General features: G+C 37.5%; 3 protein-coding genes across 4 annotated transcripts in view; all 3 read right to left on the bottom strand.

Moving 5' to 3' along the window:
* LOC132176061 (signal peptide peptidase-like 2) overlaps nt 1–7243 on the bottom strand; it is a 17541-nt gene extending 10298 nt beyond the window's left edge. The window contains exons 1-11 of the mRNA XM_059588175.1: nt 6965–7243; nt 5982–6140; nt 5758–5869; nt 4757–4876; nt 4389–4540; nt 4100–4282; nt 3786–3820; nt 2998–3154; nt 2419–2472; nt 303–395; nt 55–197 (exon numbers count right to left, since the gene is read on the bottom strand). Coding sequence (XP_059444158.1) covers nt 55–197; nt 303–395; nt 2419–2472; nt 2998–3154; nt 3786–3820; nt 4100–4282; nt 4389–4540; nt 4757–4876; nt 5758–5869; nt 5982–6140; nt 6965–7102 — 1346 coding nt within the window. The 5' untranslated portion in view covers nt 7103–7243. The remainder of the gene's footprint in view (nt 1–54; nt 198–302; nt 396–2418; nt 2473–2997; nt 3155–3785; nt 3821–4099; nt 4283–4388; nt 4541–4756; nt 4877–5757; nt 5870–5981; nt 6141–6964) is intronic.
* A 2604-nt stretch (nt 7244–9847) lies between these two features.
* LOC132173316 (uncharacterized) lies at nt 9848–13577 on the bottom strand. 2 transcript variants are annotated; one of them, XM_059584778.1, is made up of 2 exons: nt 13135–13577; nt 9848–12378 (listed from the first exon to the last, which is right to left on the bottom strand). In XM_059584778.1, the coding sequence occupies exon 2, from the start codon at nt 12130–12132 to the stop codon at nt 10456–10458; it is 1677 nt and encodes a 558-aa protein (XP_059440761.1). In that variant the 5' UTR covers nt 12133–12378; nt 13135–13577; the 3' UTR covers nt 9848–10455. The 2 variants fall into 2 exon arrangements, with proteins under 2 accessions (XP_059440761.1, XP_059440762.1); XM_059584779.1 differs by having other exon boundaries at nt 9848–12087.
* A 2622-nt stretch (nt 13578–16199) lies between these two features.
* LOC132176056 (UDP-N-acetylmuramoyl-L-alanyl-D-glutamate--2,6-diaminopimelate ligase MurE homolog, chloroplastic-like) lies at nt 16200–21609 on the bottom strand. Its single transcript, XM_059588170.1, has 6 exons — nt 19659–21609; nt 19083–19199; nt 18575–18750; nt 18081–18226; nt 17445–17687; nt 16200–16451 (listed from the first exon to the last, which is right to left on the bottom strand). The coding sequence occupies exons 1-5, from the start codon at nt 21517–21519 to the stop codon at nt 17669–17671; spliced, it is 2319 nt and encodes a 772-aa protein (XP_059444153.1). The 5' UTR covers nt 21520–21609; the 3' UTR covers nt 16200–16451; nt 17445–17668.
* Nucleotides 21610–26324: the final 4715 nt, after the last annotated feature.

The following is a 26324-nucleotide window of genomic DNA, read 5'->3' as shown; positions in this document are numbered from 1 at the left end:
TGTAAATAAAAAATGCTAATTATAGCCATTGCAAAGGAGAGAAGGAGCTTTAACCTAAGAGAGAACGCTATGAGCAATCCAGGTAAAAGGATGTCACCAAATCCTATGATGCTGTAACCACCCCAAGGATCAAACATGCGTGGGATCTTCAGCAGCATTGGGATTCCATCCTCTCCACTTTTATCACCACGAGCCACCTGTTAAAAAGGTATAAATGATTGGTACACTCTTCAGTGCTTGAAGCCCTAGTAGTCCATTTGTGGTGATCTAGCATAGAGAGTAAGATTTTATTGATTACTTACCACAATCATCACACTTTCATGGAAAAACTTCTTAGAAACAAACACCCAAAAGATGTCATACAAGAAGGCACAACTGAGTAGAACTGTACCCACCTGATTAACAAAATATTCAGAAGCATGTCAGAAGAATAGTTACTCAATTGTCAGGCATATTGATGTTTGTCAAAACCATTCCATCTAAACCTCTTGACAATGAAATAAACTGATCGTTAACAAAATATTTACAAAATTACAATCGCCAAGGATTAACCATATACTCCCACAATATCAAACTAGATGGCGTTCTTTCTTTTTTGGGTTGTAACAAAATAGAAGAAAGTTTCCAAAATGAAAGCATTCATCCATTTAACTTCCCATATAAGCCTTAAAATTTGAACTCATCTTTCCTGGGCCATCTAAGGACATGTTAGGAAGAGTATTTGTTTTATTAAATGTGTATCATTTGTAAACTTTCATCTATTGCAGGAATAAGAGAAGTTAACAATACACTGTTGAGATAGAATATACATATCTAAGCTTACGCGAATGTGACCACCTTCATATACTAAGTTCACATTTTTCAACATCCTTTAGTCATTAATGGATAAAATCATGAAACTTCCAAAATGATGCAGAACTATACTACAACATAAATTCATGGCTTTGAACTTAGCTTGCGCCACCATTAGACCCATCTAACCAACCCAATCCAGTTCACTAGCCAATTTAACCAAGTTAAAAGAAAATGGCGCATAATCACCAAACATGAAATGGAAATGTGGAATGGAAACTTATACAAAAACATTGATAATAAGAAATAAACAAAAAGATATTCTTTATATCCTTTTCCAACTTCAGTAAGTTAGATGATAGGTAGCAAACTGCCCAAACTTAAAAACCAATTGTCATGGTTGCCTGTTAAGCAAACTTTCAGGGTCTCATGCAATACAGCAGCACGTAAAATAACTGCTCAGATGTTTTGAACTATCACACACCTAATAGAAAAATGCGAGAAGTTCTGTTATCTGGTTCGTATTGTAGCCAAACTTGACACCCAACTTGTTCAGGCTAGAGATGAGCTCAATTGAGCTGGCTGACAAACCGAACTTCAGTTGTTCACAAGCAGTTTGCTTGCTTGCCAATTTTAGCTATTAGCATCATGCACAAAAACAAAGAGTAATAATGAACATTATTTCTTTCCCTAGAAGCTTTGTTTTCACATCATTTTTTTGATGTCGGGGACCCTTTCCAAGGCAAGGCCCTTCGGACCCACCCCTGCAGAATAAACCCCGGTCTCGTGCACCGCACCCTTGGAAGTTTTTCTATACAGAACTAGTTAAATCGCTGGCTTTTCAGCCGGGGATGTGACCCAAGGAATTGTTTGCACCTATGAGGTGTTGAACCTTGGACCTTGAAGGGAGCAAACTCCAAGACCAAGGCCTCCACCACATGGGCCAACCCCTTGGGGTTTTGTTTTCATATCATTAATAATCTTAAAAAGGAAAGTTGCCTTATCTATTCATTTCAAAAAAGTTTATTGTATACAAATATCTTCTGCATGGATGTCAATGATCATAACTTTTAGAGACGGATAGCTCTTTCCATTCTCTAGATATTTTTACTTTTTCTGTAAATTATAGGCGTCACTTCTAAGACGTATACCAGCTATTGACAGCAAAATTTGTAAACTGATGATTATATAAATGCCATAAAAGATCTCAGCAAAAAGCTACTCTCCACATCAGCGCACTATAAGCGCCAAACACATTCAACAAAGCTAATTTGCTCTCCAATGTGCAAAAGACTGAAGGGTCAACCTGCTCAAATTTTCTGTAAAAGTTTCAAATAGAAAAATCTGGATTTGTTCATACATGGTCTCACACTCCTTATGAATGTGATATTATTGTTACACACATCAGAATAGTTGATGCTAGCTTACCTTTGCATTTGCATTGTTTGTATCATTGAAACATTTATCAGTGGATATTTAACAAAAAAATATGATAAAGTTAACATTAATTTGCTCATGGCATCGCTATAATTGCAAATTACTGGTTTATATATTTATTTATAAAAAATGTTAGCCTCCCCCACACAGCTATTAACCGCCAATAAAATGAAAAGTCTGAATAATTACCTTGAGATTGGGTACATGGACAATTTGAAGAACTGTGATTATCAGCGCAATTCCCTGATTGAATAACAAATAAAAGAAAAGGCAAGTATGAGTTGAATTCTGCCCCTATAAGTAGTTACTTATCAAAAATATCCTAAACATGAAAAGGCAAGTATGAGTTGAATTCTGCCCAATTTTTGATCAGAGCAATTCCCTGATTGAATAACAAATAAAAGAAAAGGCAAGTATGAGTTGAATTCTGACCCTATAAGTAGTTACTTATCAAAAATATCCTAAAAATGAATAAGATAACTTGGAACAGTTCTCATGCCACTTGTCTACATCTGTTTGAACTAGGAGTAATTAGTGTGCCATCTAACAACATATATAAATAACTACAGCAGCAAGCAGAAGATGCAATAGTGAGCATTACTTGACGAGAAACACTAATCCTGCAGATTGGGTGATCTCTTTTGGCATCTAATGGCGATAACACAAAATAAATTTTACATGTGTACCATCAATAATTGAAAAATATATATAAAATCATTGGGAATAAAAAAAAAAAAAACAACAACAACATAGCGAACTTTATCTTACAAGTATATCTTGACCTATCCAGGCAAAGGACACATATCGATAAACTGCCCAAACAACAGCAAATGCTATGCATAATGGAGAAACAGCCAAAGTTAGGTATGACACAGCTCCAAAGACAGGTACTTTAACGTATGATTCTCCTGTGCGTTTGAACCACCTGTGCAAGTATGAATAGATTTAGTTCTAGATCTTGGAAAAATAAGAAACAAAACCACTCATCTAAATGGACACTAAATCCTCTATATAAGTAACCTAATAAGAAACATATACAAACACTTTTTTTTTTTTTTATAAGTAATGTTATATATATCAAAAAGAGCTGAGGGGCACAACTCTAAAACAAATACAAACACATGAATGAACACAAAGGCAACTGAGTACCTTTGTCAAAACCACAAAAACTTTCACAGCTTTTTTTGAGTTAAGATTTCAAAATCTGGTACATTCTTTTTTGCATATACTTCGAAGATTGGTAAATGCTCATAAAATCTACTTTCACAACAAAAGGGCATTATTATTTGTTGGCATATTTAAGCTTTTGCCAATTCGATAATGTAACAGTATTCAGGTAAGGAAAACATGAAATTGTAGCCACTGCCAATTGGGGTTTCTCAACTGTGCCAACCTCCTAGCAAATAACAAGACCTAATCTGAGCCTCCCAGGCGATGCAATTATTGTACCAACAAGCAGCAAGTGCCCATGCGGCTAGTTAGTTGCTCAGTTGCAGATATGTGTAGCATTTTGAAAGTCATTTGAGCCATTTATCAGTAAAAGATACTAATTGTACCTTGACAATAAAGCAACCAAGCAAGTTTGCAAGCCCTGCATGTACAAGGAACTACATAGTTAGGATTGAATCAGAAACAACAGAAAGAAAGAAAAAATGTAAACTAAAAGAGGAGAAAGCAACAAAGACAAACTAAGTCTCATACATTCAGATTCCAAATACTACAATCACAACATAGAGAAGGAATTTTACTCAATGCACATATTTCATTTGTGTCTGTGTGCGTAATTCTTTCGGAGTGCTTATATATATGTGCAATTATTTACACAAGCATGCAGACAAATATGACATTAAGAGGTGGTAAAATATATTACCTCTACACCCCCTATGCAGAAAAGAACAACCAAAAGCTCAATGAACCAGAATGACATAAGTTTGTATAGTATAACCAAGAAGCACGAAGCAATAACAACAAACAGGACAGCAGATGTTATGTTGATGTCCACAACACCACTAGTGCCCATGGCTTTGGTACTTGGGTTTTCATCTGCAGCATCCTACAAGAACAAGAAAAATTTGCAACCCAATCAGTATTTATAGCTGGGAGATGAACACTAGCTTATGGAAGGTTAAATCTATTTAGCTAAGAGTAGCAAATGGGACCTTTAGTAGCTTGTCCTGTTCAATAGCTGCTTCTCTAGCACCCCATGCGGACCAATAAGATGCACACAAGATGGTACCAACTGCCATCAACCATAAAAATACTTCTGCTATGTCAACTACTGGTCGGCGTGGAGAGTATAGCTGCACAGACACTGCAGAAAACCTAAAATTTTCAGTAAGCTATATATAAAAGCAAGAGTGATATATTTATGCCTGAAAAATAATAGAGAATTAGTCACCATAGGGATGAGAACCAAATAATACCTTGATATTCAAACCAACAAAGAAACTATGATGAACAAAATATCACTTTTGCACAACAGGTTTAGTATTTGCTTTGTGGTTATGAAGAACAAGGAAATGCTTACCTGATGAACTATTCATCAGCATTTTTTCCAGGCTTGCACCAGCATCTTGCGGGAGCATGACAGCGGGAATGCGTATATCTAGATCAGTTTCATCTGGCTCACAAACCATCTTGTAAAGTTCTGCAGGAAAATGAAACAAGTTAAAATACAAATTGAAAAATGGTGGCAATATTGATCTTTAGCTTCGTATAACATCTCTTCCATTCTCCTACATTATCAAAAAATAAAATAAAATAAATAACATCTCTTCCATGCTGCTTCAAAATTTCATTTTGGACCAAAATCTAAAAAGTTTACCAATCATAGCTAATCAGTATAAGACCCTTATACATATTTACGAAAAATGGAATAATCAGATTTGTGAAACAACACATCAATTTTCACCAGCAGTATAAACATTTATTTTAGGGTAAATTACACCCCCCGTCCTAATTGCACTTACACCTCCAAACTATATGACTTACTGCAACACAGGCCTATAAACTTTCAAAATATTTTGAGTTGCCCCCTGTGTCAAATTTGGATGTTATTTTGAATGAAAAACGTCATACATGACTAGCACATGCATCTGAGACATTTCAGAGTGATTAATTTGCCACCATTTTGTGTGAAATCGTATCATTTTAGTAATAGTGATAAAACAAAATTGACGCAAAAGCCCTAACATAACAGGGTTGATGGCCGCGCGGCCAACCCCAAGCAGACAGAAGTTCAGCCACCCCTTTGCATTAACTTTTTTTAATCAACATTATTAAAAATGATGTGTTTCCACACAAAATGGAGATAAATTAGTCACTCTGAAATGTCTCAACGAGCTGGTCACATGTGATATTTGACACAAGAGGCAACTCAAACATTTTGAGAGTTTATGAGTTGCAGAGATCGTATTTTGGAAGTGCAAGCGCAATTTGGATGGTAGTTTTGGAGGGAACATTTTACTTGCTCCTTAAATACGTTAACAGATGCATTAAAACAAAAAAAAATACAGATATTGTGATTACCTTTTTGGTTGTTTATAATGAGTACAGCCTTAGCACCAGCAGCTTCTGCAACATTTGCCTTGGCTGTGAATTTGCAGAGGCCTCGATCCACCATTACAACATTTCCAGAGAGCTAACAGAATCCATATCAAAGTTCCACAAACACATTGGTATTAATAAATACATTTTCTTAATTGGCATGATCACATGTAAATGTCTATTGTATGAGACAGGAAAAAAAAAACCTTATTCTTTGGTGGACTACAACAATCACGAGGGTCTGAAAGAATAAGACGTCGTTGGTTTGCATTTTTCTCCTTCGAAACAATGGTAGTGCCAAATCTAGCACCCACACCAACAAATTCGGCGCCCTCTATGCCATTAACCCAAGTTTGAACTTTTACCTATCAACAGCAATTTTCAATCAACAGATGAGAAAATGGGCCAAACTGAATTAAGGAAGGATTCTACATCAAACTACTAGTAAACAACCTTCCCGTTATAGCTCAATAAAAGCATGTACATTCTATGTCAATCTACAACGCAAACAAAGAAAGAAATGGAGAAGGTTCTCAATTATGGCGCAAAAGAGTAGACAAGTTTTGGCTTTAATTCCCACTTCAACTTTATAAGATTCACAAAGCTAAATCGCCTAAAACAACATTATCATTATCAATTACCAATTCAAAAGCTATTACCCACTATATAATAAATATAAACCCATTGACTGCAAATGAATTGATAAAACATTAATTTAAAAAATTAAAAAAAAAATACCAAAGCCCACCATAATTTGTGTGATAAGAATAAGCACAAGCTTTGGAGGAGGCAAAAAAGTGGAAATTTACTTCCCACTCACTAAACGAAGCTAAAACTAGATCCGTAATAAGTTTTGAGTCCTACAAAGCTAATCAATAAATAGAGGGAAAAAAAAAAAAAAAAAAGACAACCAAAAGGAAAGTACAAAAGAAAACTGAAAAATAAAAAATAAAAAATAAAAACAATTATAAGCTGATCTCCACTTGCATGTGGGTACACTCCTATCTCCAAATCAAAGAAAAAGAAAAGGAAATTTGATATATTTATACTCACCATAATGATAGTTTTCCATATAACTAAACCATCAAACAAAGAACCCAGAATATTTAATTAAAAAAATGCAAATCAAGCAAGACCCAGTTGTTTAATCACAGAAACAAGAAATTGGTATCAGAGAAAAAGCTCTAACCAGAACAAAATCGTTTGCACAGCCGGGCTTTTTCGGAGCCAAATCATCTTCGTGAACTATGTCCCCCGCTCTCACACTACAGGCCAGTGAAATCACACCCAACACAAAGACCACCCAGCAAGTCCTCCACAAATCCATGGATTCTTTAGCTCCCTGCACGCGATCACCAACCGTCTTGGGTCCTCTTCCTCTGCATCACAAGCTCACAGCACAGAGGCGCAGGAAGAGAGAGAAAGCAAGCTTTGGGGTTCGTTTCTTTCTCTCTGTTCCAATAGAAAACATTAACACAAACTAAATAAATAAATGAGAAATGTACAAAAATAAATTAAATACTCGACAATTGTTTTTGGATCTACTGACGACTGGGATTAGCATTTTGCAGAAATCACGCTTACCCAGTTACCCAATACGATCGAAGTTCTCCTAAAAAACGTCATCGTTTGCGTTTTTTTTAATCTTGCTTGGCGAAAATGACTGTATGGAGGCTTGACTAATTTCACAGTCACACTGTACTAATAAAATTTTCCGTACACATCTCATGGTTGGAGACGGCGGCAAAATACGTTAAAAATATAATTAATCATGGTTATTTGTCGGTGTCGTGAACTTTTTTTTTTGTTTATATCATGTCTCATGTCCTCTGCTTTTTCATATTTCTTCTAATTTTGGCTTCGTATTATGATTGCCCTTCGTAAATGTGTTTTTTATTTTTTATTTGATTTTTTTTTTTAATATAACATATAGGTGTAATTATGTTATGTGTTTGTTTAAGCAAACAAGGACGGATATGGTTGCCACACTAGACTTTCGTCAGGTTAGTAACTGCTCTCACAATCCTCGACAATTTATGAAGCAATACGCACGATGAAAGTGGTGGGATGTAGAGAATATTGATAGTAAGAAAATTTCCAATGATAATATAAAATGTCACATGGCAAACGATTACAAAAGAGCAGCAAACATTAAGTAATTAAGTAAAATGGGTCTTTTCTCCGTTAATTCAATTGTTGTAACAAATATGATAGATGATGTGAAAATGTGAGTTACTACAGGACAAAATAAAACACAAGGGATAGTCAATTTTTGTTTTGCCATCAAGTCCTCGACATATAACATTCAAGATGGACATTGTCTTGTCTGTTGTTGGACAAAAGCATGTGACAATAACTATAAAAACTTGGAAGGTTGCGTTATGTTTCTTTTTACCATAAAACTTGTATTTGATACAATTAGTTCTTTTATACTTTTTTAATATATATATATAATGAGAAAGTTTCTGAACTCATGTCTCCAATTTTATGAAAAGAGAAGAAGTAATCACTAAAAAGCTAATGATTTTAAATTTACCAATTTCGGTGGCACCAAAGCTGTAGATAGATCGATGCTTCAAAAAGTTAGTTATATGAATTATTCACATTGAGTAGGTAGATTATTAACGTATTTAATTCTTTATTAGGTGAAATTGAACTTTATAAATAATTTTAAAAAGCTCTAATCATAAATTAACTAACCTTTTGAAATGATAATGCAAATGTGACCGACGTTTTCTTTAATTAATGACAAAAAAAGCATAAGATTCCTTTAAGTTTTGCCACTAGTGGAAAAAAGTAGTTGAAAGTTTGAATACCACCATGTTATAATCCTCCTGCTCAATAGGTAGGTAAGAATAAAATTAAAGAATGCTTATTTGGAAAGAATAATTTTTTTTTTTTTCTTTCAAATCATGTATTCTCTATTTAGGAATAAATAAGGACTATCCTTCTTTTTCAAATAATATAATCTTATGTATTAGGTAGTATTTTTCCTTCTACATGTAGAAAACTAGGAATGTTTTCCTTAATTATCCCTAGAGCTTGTAAGTGGTCTTCTAAAAACACCCTAGAGTTATAGAATAAGAGACAATTTCTCCAGCTTATTTCATCTTATATGAAATATGGAAGGTCACGGCTCCCTCGAAGGTCCTAAATTCTACGATACTATGGGGATCACACCACACCATTTGGTTTCTACAGAAAATTTCATCTCAAGTGATCATTGCTAAGATGACTGGCATTAACTTTAAATGATTAAAAAGATGGTGTACACTCATAGCATGATACTAAGTCTAAACTCATAATGGCAATAATCCCATTAGGCCATTAGAATTGTCCATTAGGGATTAACCATAAGAAAAGAAGGCTTCAAACTTTGTTTTTTTAATCTCATTTTGACTTGTGGAAGTGCTTGCCTCTAGGAACTTCCAAATGCTTGGTTCAGAAGCTCAGCAATTAAAAATTAAATCACAGTATCAAACCAAAAAATCAATTAGTAAAATACTAGGGTTGATGGGAAAACACCTGCATGTTAATGCTTTTTAGAGGGTGATTTTTGTTTTTTGTTTGAAAAAAGTGTTTTGGTGTAACATGAAGGCGAAAATAGTTTTGAATATTTTTGTGTTTTTTTGTTTTTTAGTTAATGTTTTTATTTTGAAAAGAAAAAACAAAAGGGAAAAAGGAAAAAGTGTTATCAAATCTGAGTAGCAAAAATCATTCAAGCCCATGGTTGATTCAGATGGACAACTTAAAGACAAATGTAAATTATGCAATGTTCCACTTCACCCAGGAAGGGCTTTGAAGTCAACCTTAACAGTTTAACTTGGCAAAGATTCGGGTCGATCTTTCTTCTGTCACATCTCTATCAGTGGCAGGCAAGATTTTTGCTTAGTGTAGAAAAACCAGAAGGTAATCAGGTATAGATTATGTCTAGTTCTTGTTCTTCTGTTCTTTTCTTCTTTTCTTTTTCTTCTTGTTTCAAGTATCCGACCATAGGCATCATATAATTTTAAAAGCTTCAGTGGGAAACATCAAGACCCAATTCATTTAATTCAAATTCAACAATATGAAGTATAAAATATTAGCACTCAACATTACTGTTACTAATGCATCAATCAATCCCAAATCAACAAGAAATAAATATTCCACTTAAACCAAGTTTTGTAACACAGCTGAGGCATATATCCAGCTGCAAAACGCTTTCTCATGCTGTTGAATTTTAGTTACAATGTCATGGGGACTTTAATAGGAAGGTTTTTAGGCACATACCTGAGCCAGGACAGAAAAGCAGACCATCAAAATTTAGATTCAGATACCCCCACTAAGGATTAAAAAGCAGATGCTAGACAATTGACTGAACATTCAACCTCTCACCCACACCATTCTTCATACAATCTCATCATGATCTCAAGAGAGGATTTACAGTCACTTTTCATGGTACAGAACAACCCCCTTTAACATTCCCTCCCAAAACTTTGCCTCTTTCTACTGATAAAAATCTTGAATCTCAGCAAAAAAAAATGATAGAGAAACCTCAATATGGGTTGAAGCAAATCAAGGAACAAGATATTCATTCAGTATGGGGGCTTTTTGAGTCAGCAGGATAAGACAAATCATCATAGGCTCTATATTCATGGGAACAATTGGAGATGTTTTTGTTTAGTGTCCACCCCCTTCAAACTACTTTGGAAACAAACCACTTTCTTGTAAGTCTGAGATTTGAAACCCCCTGAGTCCTGTATCAGCAATATAATTGGAATGCCTGTGGAAGTTGTTGGCAGGATATTGTTCTGACAATGCATGGTTTTCCCCAGAAAATCTTATTGCTCCTCCATTCATTGTTAGACCTAATATTTTGTGATTTTCTTTGGGTACATTTTTCAAACCGAGCTGACTTGGAATGTTAAAACCACCAACATCCATACCCTGATGAAGTGGTGGGAGTCCAGTTCCAATGCTTCTTGAGGCTGGGGTGCTGTTTTGGTTTAGAGCAAAGCTTCCTAATCTTTCTTCTTGCTGCATCTCAGAAAAGCATCCACGATAAGCACTTGAATCAATCATCACATTTGCATTTTCTGAACACGTGTCCCTTTTGTTCGCACCGGTTCTTGGGTGAACATAATTGCATGAAGAAGTCTCAAGCCTGTAATTCTCTGCACAGGGCTGTGGTAGTACAGTCGGTAATGACAAATACATAGAAGAAGCCACCTGAGTAGAGGAATTAGATGAAAAAATTGGGTTAGTAGTTAATCCCAACCTTTCCCCTTTGGCCTTTTCAGTTGATGGCAGAAATCCAACTCGATCTTCAAGTACTTTTGAGCAATTGTTAAATTCAGCAGTCCTTTTGCCTTTAACAGATCTCTCTGAAGACCCATCGTTGCAGTTTTGAGCTCTTAAGCCTAAAACAATATTGTTCTGATGTTGCACTTGTAATGAGTTACCAGACTGAAAATTTCGCATAACAGATGATACCAACTTTGATTCTCCTTTTTTGTTTGCTCTTGATGCCATAGATCCAGTAGTTTTTCCATACTCAACTTGATCTTCAAGTCCCTGACAGTAATTATTAGAATCAGCTGCCCCATTGCTATCAATAGACCTTTTCAGAGATCCATGATTGGAACTTCGTTCTCTCATGCCAGACTTCAAATCTTTTTGAGGCTGCAAAATGTTCTCCTCACAGTTGTTTCGATGCCGCACTTGGATTTTCTCCTTGAAGTTGCTTTCATGCTGCACTTGGGTGGTCTGCTTCAAGTTGTTTTGATGCTGCACTTGAACATTCTTCTCAAAGTAGTTTTGGTGCTGCAGTTGGCCCTTCCCCCTTCCATATCTTCCTTTTCTACTTTCTGCTTTTGAAGCAGTATCATCTGCCACCAATTTTTGCATTTCCTCCCTCATCCGTCTAAACAAGTTTTCTCTAGCATCTTTAAGTTCCTCCAACAAGGACTCCATGAAGATTTTAACATCATCCAGTGCAGCAGCAGGATCATAAGCACTAGTATTATTCTTCTTTCTATCAAGTTCTTCATGAGAATCCCTCTCCATCCCATTATCAACTAAATTTTCATTTCTTCTCCTTTCAATATGCATTTTTTTCTCTTTCCTAAATTTAGCTTTTCCCCGGCCTTTGCCAGGAACATACTTGCCCTTCTGATGAAATCTTTCAGTATCTATGGCCTCATCATTTTCATCATAAGCAAAGCTGGAAACTAGTTTAAGCTTCTTGAGAACCGGCTGGCTACTTGAACTTGATTTGGACTCCTCGCTTGAAGAATCATACTCATTTTTTCTCCTCCTAATCTCCCACCGCTGCTGAAATTTCAGTTCATCTCCTATATTAGAGCTGGGGGGCATCATTAAAATCAAAGCTTTACAGTGAAAGAAACAAATAGCTACTACAGGATGGACTTAACCCCCTAAAAAACTTCTTTAATTGGTTTCTTAAAGCACAAACACTGTTGGATAAAATTACTGCCACCAAATTTGGAGCTTAAACATGTCACGATCCAATCGGTAGATGTTTAGAACAACAACGCCCAACAAAAAAAAAGCTCATTGAATTGTGCCTGCAAGGATATCAATTTGGCTTCATCTTTCTCCCATCTTGCAAAGAAAGAACACCGAAGATCGATCAGAATGATTGAAGGGGACAGAAAGATAGCAGTCATCAAAAGTTTCTCATCAAAAATTATATAAAACATAGATGAACCAGTGGGGGCAAGGACTTGGAGCAAGATAACACTTTTCTCCAAGTTTTCATATTTTGATCTTAGAGCAAGAAAATTCAGAAGGTTTTGCAAAACCTACTACAGCATAGAAAACCAATATAATCAGATTTTATTTTTCTAGTTGTTCAAACCAGCAAAGAAATCAGCAACAAGAAATTAACGCATACATAGAAGAACAAGATGTAAATGCCAAAGCTCATTTGGTAAACAAGAACACCTGCTCTTACAAGATTTAAAAACCCAATTTTTATTCTGACCCACCATGCAAACAATGGAAAAAAAGCAACCCAAACTATGAATTTTCAAAAATTCAAAGCTTTTCAAACAAAGAAGTCTAAAAAGCAATAAAGACCTAAGCATAACAAGAATATCAGCACTTTTCACACTCCAAAAAACACAAGAACCATAGGAAGAGCATCAAACATTTAGTTCAACTCACTCACAAAAAGTAACAAACAGGCTGTAAATTCTAAGTTGAACAAATTTCAAATATTATCCACAAAATCAGAAACATGATCAAAAGACGCATCAATCAATGGATAAAAGATGAAAACAATATTATAAAGAACACCAAATAAGCAAAAACGCAAAAGGGTTTTTTTTTTTTTGGAGATAGATATATTTTTCTAACCATTTATCAGCAGGTGAAATTTGGTGCAAAGCAAGCGATTCCCATCCTCACGAGTCATGATCAAAACCTCCATGTTTCACTGCAACATTTTTTTTTTTTAATTTTTTTTTTTCCCTATGCACTTATTTCTCCAGGTAGCCTACTCCAAAAGGTAAAATACCCATTGCATATTTTGTTGTCTGTATAAATGATTTTTTTCTATTTGTGCTGAATGAGTTGCTGCATTTGGTGAGTGAGAGAGTTGGGTGGAGAGTGGCAGGAGAGAGTTATGGGATTTCCCACTTTCCAATAAGTTGGTCTGGTGGATAGTTGCTAAGCTCATCATTAATGGATTTTTTAAATATTGTTTGGAGAAAATATTTATGATTTTTCCATCAAATTCACAACCCCAACGCTTCTTACCTGTTTTCACCCACCCCAGCTTTTCAAGTTGGGAAACAAAAGTTTGCCTTGCCTAGCTTGGTGGAGTCTCTCTTTCGGATAAGAATTTATTGAAAATAAACCTCAGAAAAAACAAACAAAAATCACAAAGCAAAGCAAAGCAAAGCGGCCAAAGCCCACGTATTAACTTGCCTGCCCTTTACAGGTATTAAGGATGAATGATTTATTAGTATATTTAATATGGGGAATGCTAGGTGTCTTCTCGGTGGGAACATGATCATCTCTATTTCAAATGAAAAAGATAATATCCTGTTATAGTAGAAGGGTATTTTTGTCTTTTCACTTTTCACTTTTTTAAGAAAATAAAAATATCACTGCACTATAACTAACCGGATATTATGGAGTTCATTTGAAATAGAGAGGATCCTAATTCCTCCTGAAGTTCTTCTGAGTATTCTTTTCTATTTTAAACATTACAATTATTCATGGGAAATATCTAAATATTCTTACTATGTCAGAATAGAATATATATATATATATATATATATATATATATATATAATGTTAGGTGTTCTTTTATGTGAATATTATTTTTAAAAAAAAAAAAACTCGTTCTTATTTCTCTCATCTGGTTTTTATAAAATAATATTTACATAAGACTGAGTAATTCTAAAAGTTCATATTTTCATCACTCTTGTGTCACTCCAAAAATAAAGTGACTTTTAAAATTATCATTTGATTAAAATTTAATAATGAGAGGGATTCAAACTAGTAACATCTGCTTTATTAAGCATAAGCATGATCCTAACCAATTAAACTACCTATTGGATACAACATTTTAACTTCCGAAAAATATAAGGATGTTCTTTTGATTGAGTTTGAATTTTTATTAGTAGCCTTGGTTACCCAAAAAGATTCTTAACTTCTGCAATGGATAAGGATGTTCTTTTGATTGAAATTGAATTTTTATTAACTGAAAATTCGATATTAATTTTTTATTTTGGCAGAAAATATCCCTGCATAAGTTTTTTTTAATTTTTAATTTTTTTTAGATAATTCATTAAACACTTGTGAGCGAAATACATGAAGCGGGTAATTTCTGTTTCCTAAGCAACCTAAAAAAGAAAGAAAAAGAAAAAGCAATAAAAGAGTTTTATGACAACAAACCACAAAATGTTGTTAATAAATTGGAATATCTTTCCTTTATATATAGCCGTTTTCAATATAACGCCTTATTTTACATCGATGCCTTAAAACATGTTTGGGATTTTATTTAGAAATAGAGCTTTTGAAAAAAAAAAAATTATTTTTTTACGTTTTTACCAAAATTGCATTTTAGTTATTTTTGAGTAAAAAGTCTAATAAATACTTTTAAATTTTTTTAACCAAACATGTCAGCTTTTTGTTTGACACGGTTTTTTAAATACTAAAAATACTTTTTAAGCTCTCTAACGCAATATTCTCAAATAGGCTGCAAAGAAGCTTTAAAAGAAATAAATAAATTAAGACAAAGCACACGTTTTCAAAGAAAATCATGAAATATTCTGTTTAAACGTGCATTTTCTTTTCAAAAAAAAAAAAAATTAACACTTTAAAAACATTTTGTTATGCAAAAATAATAAATAGATCATTGCATCTAACTTCTATCTAATTTTTATACCAAAGGGATTGATATTGCAATAAGCTCCTTGTGGTATAAAAATATTTTAAGAGCTTCGTATGGTATGCAAAAATAACAAATATGTCTCTGCACCCAGCTTTTGTCTAATTTTTTGATAGAAACTGCCGAATGCCACATCAATACCAATCCAATTATGACACGTGTAATCTATAAGATGTGTTTGTTATTTGGTTTATGTTAAAAAAATTAGACGAAAATTAGGTGTATGGACCTATTTGTTATTTTTGCATACCATATGGAGCTCCCAAAACATTTCTATACCACATGAAGCTTTGTACAAATCAGTATAATCACATGGACAATCCATTTTACATTTTCCCCTTTTATTAATTGCGTTTTAAAATTGCTATTGTTTTTTTTTTCAAACCATATATTTTGAAATTGCTAAACTCAACAGACACTTAAATCTTGAAACTTGTTATTCCAAGTAGTCTTGGTTTTTTTTTTTTTTCCTAAGTCATCCTGGTGACTAAATGATGCCCATAAATAGTCAGCAAGGCATATTTATTAAAATAAAATAAAAGAAAAAAAAAAGAAAAAAAAAGTCAGCAAGGCACTTAAGAAGAAAAGAAAGAAAGTTGAAGCATAGGAGTAACTAATTAATGTTAATCTCGTACTCAAACTCAGAAAGGATTACATTTTAAATTCCATTGCTCATACCCCCTTGACCCCTTCCAAGTTGGATTCTTGGTTGATATAGAACCCCACCTCATGCCCTAATTTTATGACAGATGATCTTGCTTTGGCCTTTCTTTAAAACCCATGCCATACTATCAGAAATTTGGGGGGCCAGAAGAATCATCTGTCAACTGTAATGTGCATAGATAGGCATAAAAGAGACCAACTTAAATTATTAAGAAAACTCATATATTCGAGTTTGCCTATTGAGCTGTACGATTTTTTTTTTTTTTTTTTTTTATTTTAATTTTATGACGAGGAACCCCTTTAAGGCAGGGTTCCTTTGGGACCCATCCCTATCAGGGTTTACATATGACCCCGCCCGCAAGAGCTGCATATCAGGTAATTGAAGCTGTACCATTTTGATCTTTATGCTGAACTTCAAGAAACAGGCTGATTTGCTGAATTAAATGAATAATTCAAACGTTCCAAAAGTATATGATCACAGTAATTATTTTACATGGTGATACAGTGCTTGGCACATACACGTTGCTTACAAAATTTTACCTTCAACTTCTCATTAGGGCCAAATTTATCAAGTTCCCTTGGTGTTCAAGAATCTCGAACGTCCAGCCGCCTGCAGAGAGAACAAAAGTTAACAAGATCTCTATCCAAGAATGATTCTCAATTATTGGAAAAATATATAAAACTAAGATCTATAGCTTAAGTCAATCATTCATGCACCATCTCTGGTATTAAACAGTAGCTACTCACATTACATCTGAACTAAGCAGTCAATATTACATGACTAAACTTTCAGCAATCACGTTAAATAAATTCTGTATGAGCACCACTTCCATCAGCCAACTTTCAGTACAAAGAAAAAGAGAACAGCTAACGGTTATGAGTTTCTGTCTGTAACACCTCACTCAAGTGACACACAATATTGTCTACTTTTAACTCCCCCAAACTAGACTTTTCATGAAATTACTCATTATAGTACTACTCTCGCAAAAGCTCGCTTAACTGCGGAGTTCTGATGGGATTATGATCATTACGGCTTTAAAACAAGTTGTTGTCATTAAGGGTGTAAGTATACATATAAGCATATCTCCATCTCCATACCCGGGCAATGTGGGATGCCACACTGTCCCCCTAGCTTCAGAGAACAAACTGTCAAAATCACCTACTAAGCCAGGTAACATGACACTATCACTCAAATTAGTAAAGAAATAAAGAATTGTACTACTTCAGTTGGCTTTGCTGCTTTCGTTAAAATTCGTGTCATGTGTCTAGAGATTCTATAATCTTGTGTTATAGATGCCAAAAAGGCGAAATTAGATTTAGAAAGAAGCAAGACATTTTGATAAAATGGTGCTACCTTCACTATACAAATCTTCAATCAGGCCCATAGGTTTAAATATATTCAACTATCCAAACTCATTCAGCTTACACACCCAAGAAACCTAAACAGTCTGATCACCAGGCTGCAGTCATATTCAGAAATCATAAGATTCATTGTAAAAATTCATGAACTTTACATAACAAAGAAAATAATTACTTCTCTAAATATTCAACATCAGTTCAGAAAGTAACTCATGATCAATGTATCATGTGGAAATATTCTTACCGTTCTCTTTTCAAGCACGGAGCACCAGCCAACAGCCTTCAATTATAGGGTAGATCAAGTGTCCATCAAACCAATACCAACATGATCCTCCACTGTCTTGAATTCTTTGAAAGAATTGAAGGAGATCTGCTACTTAGTTCTTATACATGCAATCAGCCAAATCATCTGCAAAAGCCTTCTCTCTAAGATTTGTCTGAACTCCTACATTCTCCTTTTTAACTACATCAATGACTCTCTGGTAACCTGCAGCAGCACAGGCAAGAAAAAACACAATTAGCTAATCATGATCAATAAACTACCTCCCTAGACCTTTGCACGCTACATCAAGTGGTAAAGGAGACATGTATACTCTAATTTTAGTAATATTAATGTCAAGTGTGTTATGTATATACACTTCTCTGTTATTGCCTAAGTCTCTGTTGCGAGATACTTATAAGAGGCTTCTCATCAGATAAGCCAATGTTAGTTAATGAGTCAAAGGCCACTGAACGAATAAAATAATTAGACTCCAACATTAATGGAAGTATTATTCAACAATGATTAAAACAAATTATCAGTCTTTTTTCCCCTTCAATTTACGGAAATCATTTTTGCATAGATACTGATAAACCAGTAAGTTATAGCTAATTAAATTACCGCCATGGGAATTCACTAGTGTCTATCCCAGCTTGGTGGAGCTCATCAACATACTGCAATGCTTCACGGCACTCTTCCCGGTCATCATAAAATTCATTCTTCTCACCTTCTATCTGATATGTTTCATGCCCTTTGCCAGCAACCACCTGCAGAATAAAAGAAGCAGTATATTAAACCCTTTTTTTTTTTTGTCTAAAAAGAAAAAAAGAGCTTAGCAGCAAATTGTGAGAGAACTGGAGAGCATCACTGGGGCATGTATAGATTATAATTAGTCTCTCAAACACATGAGGAGCAAGGATACAGATCTTTTCTTTACATCTATCTTTAAAACTACAAGGGTAATTTGAAAGTCACAAGGAATAAGGAAAATATTTAAACTAAAAAAATAATTTTAGTACCTTTTCATTATTTAGAGTTTGGAGCTGAATTTTTTCTCCTCCCCCCTCAAAATAAATAGAATATACAAGAAATAAGATGGAGCTTTAAGAACTTACAACCATATCAGCCTCCTCGCCCATGGCAACAGCACAACGTACAGCCACCCGTCTAATATCATGCAGGAAAATCCTATGACCATTTGGAAGAGGTGGGTAGTAATCATTCTCACCATGTTTCAGGTAATCCTGCATTGTCCATCCTACTCCAGCCAGCATATCATCCAAAATGTCCACTGATGAAGATGAAACATCCAGGCATTAGCATTATGCTTCCAGGAATTTGATCCTACAACTTAACATTTCTTTGCATTTTATTCCAGAGGCAGACATGAAGAAGCAGAGAGAGAGAGAGAGAGAACAGTCACGACGAAGGATGACCGCACACACACACACAATGCCATGGCTAATCCTTTCTCAAATATGTAACAGTTCTCAATAAGGAAGAAACCTGCTACATATTTTAGAAAATATTAGCATCTTGAAAAGACCAGTGAAAAAAAAAAAAGTCCGGTTCAAGGCTAGTGTTGGCATACATTCCTTAGAAAGTATCGTTCATTGTACATACATGGATCTTCATTCTTTGGATTGTCAGATGTCAGAATCGTCACATCACTTTTATCTGTTGCAATCTTTGTCATCATGGGTCTTTTCCCCCTGTCGCCCTCGCCAACACAACCAAAAACTTCACATAAAGAATGAGTGTTAATCAGAAAAGGCACTTACAAAAAAAAAAAATCAGAAAGGGAAGATCAGTCCGTTGTATGCAATGTTATCAATTGCAGCTGTAATTTTAAAGAATATCAAAAAACTATTGGTGCTACACTAGAAACTTAAGATGCTTCTAACCATTTTAGTACAAAAAAATTGATCAGGCAGTTTGCATGACTGCAACAAGAGGAAGCACCTTCCTATCTTGTGAACTTTAACGCTAATACCACAGTCAACCTAGTTATCACCCCTTCCTTTAGAAATAGTCAAAGACTGCAGAAGGCAGGCAGTCTAGATACCTCTTGCTACAACACAATTAGCATATGAATCACTTCTGTAGGCTTTTGTTGCGTTTCTCTGTGCCTGTGTTTGGGTGTCTGTGTATGTACATGTGCGCGAAGAATCAGAATAAAAATATTAGGTACAAGCATACCAGTGATAATCCTCCTCGGTCCAAGCTCTCTTACAGAATCAAGTAGTCTAGACAGGGCATCAGGAGTATGAGCATAGTCCACAATCACTCCGAATGCCTGTTCCTCATCAATCAACTCACACCGTCCTGGAACTCCATCAACCTCTTCAATCCCTCTAACAATGTCCTCCAATGGTGCCCCAACCGCAATCCCAACTGCCACGGCTGCAAGAATATTATAAATATTATGCCTTCCAAGTAACCCGGATGAAATCTCCAGAATGCCTTGAGGCGTATTAACCAAAACCTGTGTCTCGAACAGGGAGAGCTCAAACTTCAGCGGGTGAACATCCGCATTCTTATTCTCCATTCCAAAGGTCACAACAGGCACATCTGGGTTCCCTTGTGCTATAAAGAAAGGTGCATTTGGATCGTCAATGTTGACAACTTTCCTGTTTCGTTCCGGGTCCACCATCCTCGAAAATAGCTTAGCCTTGGCATCCCTATACTCCTCCTCAGTCCCATGAAAATCCAAATGGTCCCTCGTCAAATTTGTGAAAACTGCAATATCAAAATCAACTTCATCACACCTCCCTAAGGCCAGTCCATGAGAAGAAGCCTCCATGACAACCGCTTCAGTCCCGTTATGAAGCATCTTTGCCATCAAATTCTGAACCAAAACAGCATCCGGGGTCGTGTTAGGTGACTCCAACTTGTTATCCCCATGGATATAATAAGCAACCGTGCTCAACATCCCAGTTCTCAATCCCATCGCTTCATACATGCCTTTTATCAAATATGAAGTGGTCGTCTTCCCATTGGTCCCGGTTATCCCAATCACCGCCATATTCTTCGACGGGTACCTATAGAAAGATGCGGCCAATGCCGCAAGAACCGCATTGGTGTCTTCCACAATCACCAATGCCTTACATCCCAAGGTCTCCTCTATATCAATCTCCTTGCTCGCCACCACTGCCACTGCCCCTCTCTTATCAGCCTCGGTCAAATACAAATGCCCATCAGTTTTCCTCCCAACACAACACACAAACAAGTCTCCTGCGCAGACCAGCCTAGAATCGTGTTGAATTCCAGTAATCTGTACCTCTAAATCACCATAAACCGAAACGGGCACCACCTTACTCTCATCCAAAAGCTCAGCTAAACTCATCTTAAATTTGGGTTCCACAATCCTAGCCTTAACTTTCCCATAATCAAAATCCAAATCAAACGAGGAATTTGAAGACGACCCACGATTTCCATTACCGAATTCCGTAACCTCTTCGCTGAACTTCGCCGACCCATCTTCGTCCGAGTCCTCCGAAACGACCTTAAGCCCCTGAAGCTCGTCGATTTCCTCCAAATCCACGACCTCCTCGGGCTCCAATTCTTCGATTCCCTCAACCTGCTCGGTCTCTTCCTTCTTGGGGTTCGGCTTCAGAAGCCCCTTCTTCACGAACTCCTTGCGCTGCAAGGCAATGGCCTTGTCAATATCCCCAAACAAATCGTCCCCGGAGTCGTCCTGGTCGGTATTTTCCGCTGGGTCTTCCACATCAGCAATGGCGGAGAGGTACGTGGACTGGTTCTTCTCAAAGTCATCCTCTTGGAGCTTCCGGGCTCGCGCGGCTTGGCGATGGATTTGCTGGAATCTGGACACTCCGTGCCCGGAATCCTCGTCGGCTTCGGGTGGGTCGTCGTCTGACGGCTCAGGGTAGAACTTTTTGTCGGGTCCGATAGCGGTAGGGGCTCGGAGAGTGTGAAATGGGGAGGAAGATAGAGAAAGATTGTCAGGTTTGGAGGGGAAAACTTGGGGTTTTGGAGAGAAGATGTGGGGTGGTGGAGGTGCAGAGAGCAAGTGTGGGATAGTGAGGAAAGTGAAGGCCATGGGAGCGAGAGGGTTTTAGAGTTGCAGGGGAGAGTGGGATAGGGGTTTTGTGCTTCGTCTATCCATTAACAGTTTAACGGCAAGTGTCAACTGTCAACTCCTTTGCAATAGAAACTCAAAGCATTGCTTATCTAAATTTAGGTAAGTTACTTTTTTTTTTCTTTTTTTCTTTTTTTTAATATAACTTAAATATTATTTCTTTATTACTTATTGAAAAATTGTATCAGGGACGGTGGTCCTTCAACCAAAAAATTTATTTTCGTTCATTAAATATTATAGAGGACCACGTCATATAAACTTTGATAAATTGAATGCAAATATTTGTATATATAACATTTCTCTTTCTTTATTTATAATCGATGAGCTTTTACGCCAGTATGCTTTGTCTTTTTTTTTTTTTTTTGAATGGGTATTCGAATCTTCATTAATAAGCTGAAAGTCAGTCAAAATTACACATCAAAAGACATTATAGGGGAAAGTCTTCTCTCCAAAGTTTGTCCACTCCAAGAGTCAAAGCTAATTTGGCTAGTTTATGAGCTTCTCCATTAGCCTCCCGCGGGATGTAAGTCACCTTGTATTCCAGGAAACCTCGTAACAGTAGCTTCATGTCATCAATAATCACTCCATAAGGTCGCCAACCTCCCCCATCAGACTGCAAAGCTTGAACAATCTGTTGCGCATCGCCTTCCAGGACAATCTTTCGTATGTCCAGCTGCAGGCTAAGTTCAATACCTCTTCTTGCTGCCAACCCCTCAGCCGTAGTTGGATCGTTGATGAAAGCCATTGTTTCGCAGAGCATGGCAAGTGCTTCTCCTTCATGGTCTCTCGCAATGACCCCAATTCCTATCTTTCGTCCTTTATTATCGACAGCGGCATCCCAGTTGACTTTGATAGTTCCCAAGGGAGGTTTCTGCCACTAAGCGGTAACTGCCCTGCTTGAAGTAGGCCGTTGCTTAACAACATGCCTAGCCGCTGTAAGATGAGCTTCCAGCTGGTCCTTTGCTGCACGTAGAGTTGATTGTGGACTCTTGAATTTACCCTCAAAGACCATTGAATTCCTCCGGAACCAGATTTGCCTCGCTATAATCGCAATCAGCTGTACCTCCTCAACAGCGCTCCTTGCCAACAAATTCTCCATGATATCCATAAAACCCATTTCTGTACTAGAACTTTTTTGAATTCTCATAGAGCAATCAGACCACACGTCCCTGGCTGAGGGGCAACTCTAGAGTATATGCCCAATCGTTTCCACCTCGAGGTTACATATGGGGCAGAGAGGGTCGAGGGTAATATGCTTCTTAAATAAATTTTCCTTAGTAGGCAGGATATTGTTGCATGCCTTCCAAAGAAACACTTGAACTGCTCGTGGGACTTCAATTTTCCAGATGGCCTTCCACAACAGTTTTGATCTATCCCCATTGAAACAACCCCCTTTGTCCACTTCATATTTTTCCTGTGCAAGATGATATGCGCTTCGAACCGAATACTCACCGTTTCTTGTATATTTCCAGACCCTTCTATCACCCCCTCGCCGAGGACACACTTCCAAACTACTAATGAGATCAGCTTCCTCTGCCGAAAAAATGTCATTGATTAAACTCAGGTTCCACCAATTGGCATCCCTATCCATCAGCTCACTCACCTTTGCCTCCCTGTCTAGAATACGGGGTGGAGACTGAAGAAACCCACCAGTTGTAGTGGGAACCCACTTATCTAGCCATATGCTGATGTTGCTACCATCGCCCACCCTCCAAGCTAGCCCCTCCAATAATAATTTCATAGCATTCCAACAGCTCCGCCACACATAAGATGGTTGTCTTCCCAATGGGGCGTTCAGAAAATTGCCATGTGGAAAATATTTTTCTTTGAGAATTTTTGATACTAGACCATCTGGATTTTGAAGGAGTCTCCACCCTTGTTTTGCGAGAAGCGCCATATTAAACCACTCCAAATCTCGGAAGCCTAGGCCACCTTTCACCTTAGTCCGCCCAAGTTTTTGCCAGCTCATCCAAGTAATGCGACTTTCATCATGCTTATGACCCCACCAAAATTTAGCCATCATAGAATTGATTTCCTTACATAGGGTCTTCGGCAATTGAAACACACTCATGGTGTATGTGGGTATAGCCTGAACCACGGCCTTAAGGAGTACCTCCTTACCGGCTTATGATAAAAAATTTTCCTTCCATCCTTGCATTCGCTCCCAGATCCTCCCTTTAATGCTCGCAAAGGCCCAAGAACGGGAAAGGCCTATAATCGCCGGCAAGCCGAGATACTTCTCAAGACTCGTAGTAGCCCTTACTCCTGCCGTCGAGGTAATAAATTGCTTCACTGCCGCTGGAGTATTTTTGCTAAAAAACATGGAGGTCTTCTCTCGGTTGAGCTTTTGCCCCGAAGCTCTCTCATATTGAGTAAGAATTTCCTGCACATTGCACCATTCTATAAAGTTTGCCCAGCAAAAAAGCAAGCTGTCATCCGCAAAAAATAAGTGGCTAATTTTGGTACCTCCTTTGGCAATAGGCAAACCTGTAATTCTGCCCTCCCTGTCAGCCTTATGTAGGAGTGTGCTAAGACCCTCCGCACATAAGATGAACAAATATGGGGACAACGGGTCCCCTTGTCGGATACCCCGAGAAGGTCTGATGTTTCCATAGGGCACCCCATTAATAAGTATTGAGTATGAGACAGTCCGAACACACGTCATAATGCGGTCTACCCATCGCTCATCAAACCCAATCCGCCTCATCAATAACTCCAGAAAATCCCATTCCACTCGGTCATACGCTTTACTCATATCAAGTTTTAATGCCATGTACCCTTTTCTACCTTTAAACTGAGTGTTCATAGTATGGAGAGCCTCGAAGACAACTATGACATTATCTGTGATTAACCGCCCCGGTAGGAAGGCACTTTGTTGTGGCGATATAATAGAATTCAACATTTTCTTCATTCTATTTGCAAGCACTTTCACAATAAGTTTGTAAAAGACATTGCACAAACTTATGGGCCGGTAGTCAATGACCCGAGATGGAGTTTTGCTCTTGGGTATGAGAGCAATATATGTATTGTTAATGTTCGGGTCAAACATGCCATTATTTAAGAAATCAAGAACCGCAGTACCTACCTCCATCCGAACTGTGTCCCAGGAACGTTGATAAAAACAAGCCGAAAAGCCGTCCGGACCGAGTGACTTGAGGGGGTGCATTTGAGAGAGTGCAATGTCAATTTCCTCCAGCGTGAACACTGCTAGTAGTGCAGCATTCATCTCTGGAGATACCCGAGGTTCCAATGACGACAAACACTCCTCTGCTCCATAGGTGCCTTCAGACGTGAACAAATTTTGGTAGAATCTCTCAAACACTTCCGGTATTTCCTCCTTCTTCTTCCATTCCCGTCCCTCCCCATCTCTAATGCTGCGGATATGGTTAATTCTTCTACGATGATCAGCCCATGCATGAAAAAATGGTGTGTTCCGATCGCCAAATGTGTACCAATTTTGTTTCGCTCGCTGCTTCCACCGTATATCTTCTTGCTCCATAATGAATTCTATATCAGATTTGAGCCTTGAAATTTCTGCCCAATGTTCCGGTCCCTCATGCCTTTGTAAATTCTCTAACTCCTTTGTTTTCGACTTTAGTATTTTGGCCCCATTACCAAATTTCACCCCACTCCAGCGCTTAAGAGCATTCTGACACTTGGCCAATTTATTCTGCACCATTTGTATAGCAGGGCTTGCTGTGTGCTCCTCATGCCACGCCTCCTCCACGACTCCACCATACTCCTCATCAAGCTGCCACTTAGCTTCAAATTTGAAGCTTCTGTGAGGCCCCACGTGTCTTGGCTTGTCATGGCTGAAAGACATGAGTAAAGGCTTGTGGTCCGATGTCCTTGCAGCCAACACCTGGACAGCAACTTCACTATAAGCTGCGCACCATTCCGAATTGGCCACTGCACGATCAAGTCGCTCCTTAACAAACCCCTCGTCATGCCGTCCGTTAGTCCATGTATACCGAGCTCCTATAAAACCCAAATCCTTTAAGCTACAGCTATCTAATGCATTCCGAAACCGGACCATTTGACTCTCCCTCCTTAGTGCTGCTCCTGTCTTCTCCTCTTGTGTAAGGATTTCGTTGAAGTCACCAACGCACATCCAAGGTTGAGGTTGATAATGCAGCAAGTGCTCAAGCAGCTCCCATGACTCATGCCGTTTGGATGCAACTGGGTGCCCGTAGAAGCAAGTGAGTTTCCAGCCCCCTTCCTGGCCAGCATCTGCCACTATTGCATGAATGTGTCTACGGGTGTAATTTTGGACTTCCAGAACGTATTCATCTTGCCAGAATAAAGCCAAGCCTCCACTCAACCCGACTGGTTCCACCACAAACATGTGCCGATAACCCAGCTTCACTCTAATTCCTTCCATCTTTCCCTTCCTGCATTTTGTTTCCATTAAAAACAAAATGTTGGGCTTCTTCTCCTTCACCATTAGGCGAAGGTCTTGAACTGTCCAGGGGTTCCCAAGCCCCTGAGAGTTCCAACTGAGGAGAATCATGGCTCCTGGCGGGGCTGTGAAACAGCCTCCGCCAATGAAACCATACTCGTGCTCTAGGACACAGTTACTTTCTTGCTTCGTTTCTCCATTCTCCCTGAATCTGAATTTTGCATATCCATGGGATCACTCCTATCCCTTTTTGCCTTGCTGGTGGGCTGAGCTGTTGCCGGAATATTAGTTATGCTTCTGGCCATCCACTTCCAAGTTTTCAGAGCAGGCCTGAAAACAGTGGGCTCATTTTTTCCTTCTTCCCCTC

The sequence above is a fragment of the Corylus avellana genome, chromosome ca3, assembly GCF_901000735.1.
Source record: "Corylus avellana chromosome ca3, CavTom2PMs-1.0".
Classification (NCBI taxonomy): Eukaryota; Viridiplantae; Streptophyta; class Magnoliopsida; order Fagales; family Betulaceae; genus Corylus; species Corylus avellana.
This window is presented reverse-complemented; position numbering and strand designations above follow the sequence as displayed.

Excerpts from the sequence above, each read along its gene's own strand:
- LOC132173316 (XM_059584778.1), bottom strand. The coding sequence starts at position 12,132 with ATGATGCCCCCCAGCTCTAATATAGGAGATGAACTGAAATTTCAGCAG.
- LOC132176056 (XM_059588170.1), bottom strand. The coding sequence starts at position 21,519 with ATGGCCTTCACTTTCCTCACTATCCCACACTTGCTCTCTGCACCTCCA. Across the intron at positions 19,200-19,658 it reads ACCGAGGAGGATTATCACTG|TTTTTGGTTGTGTTGGCGAG; the intron begins GTATGCTTGTAC and ends CTTTATGTGAAG. Across the intron at positions 18,751-19,082 it reads TCCAAAGAATGAAGATCCAT|TGGACATTTTGGATGATATG; the intron begins GTATGTACAATG and ends CATCTTCATCAG.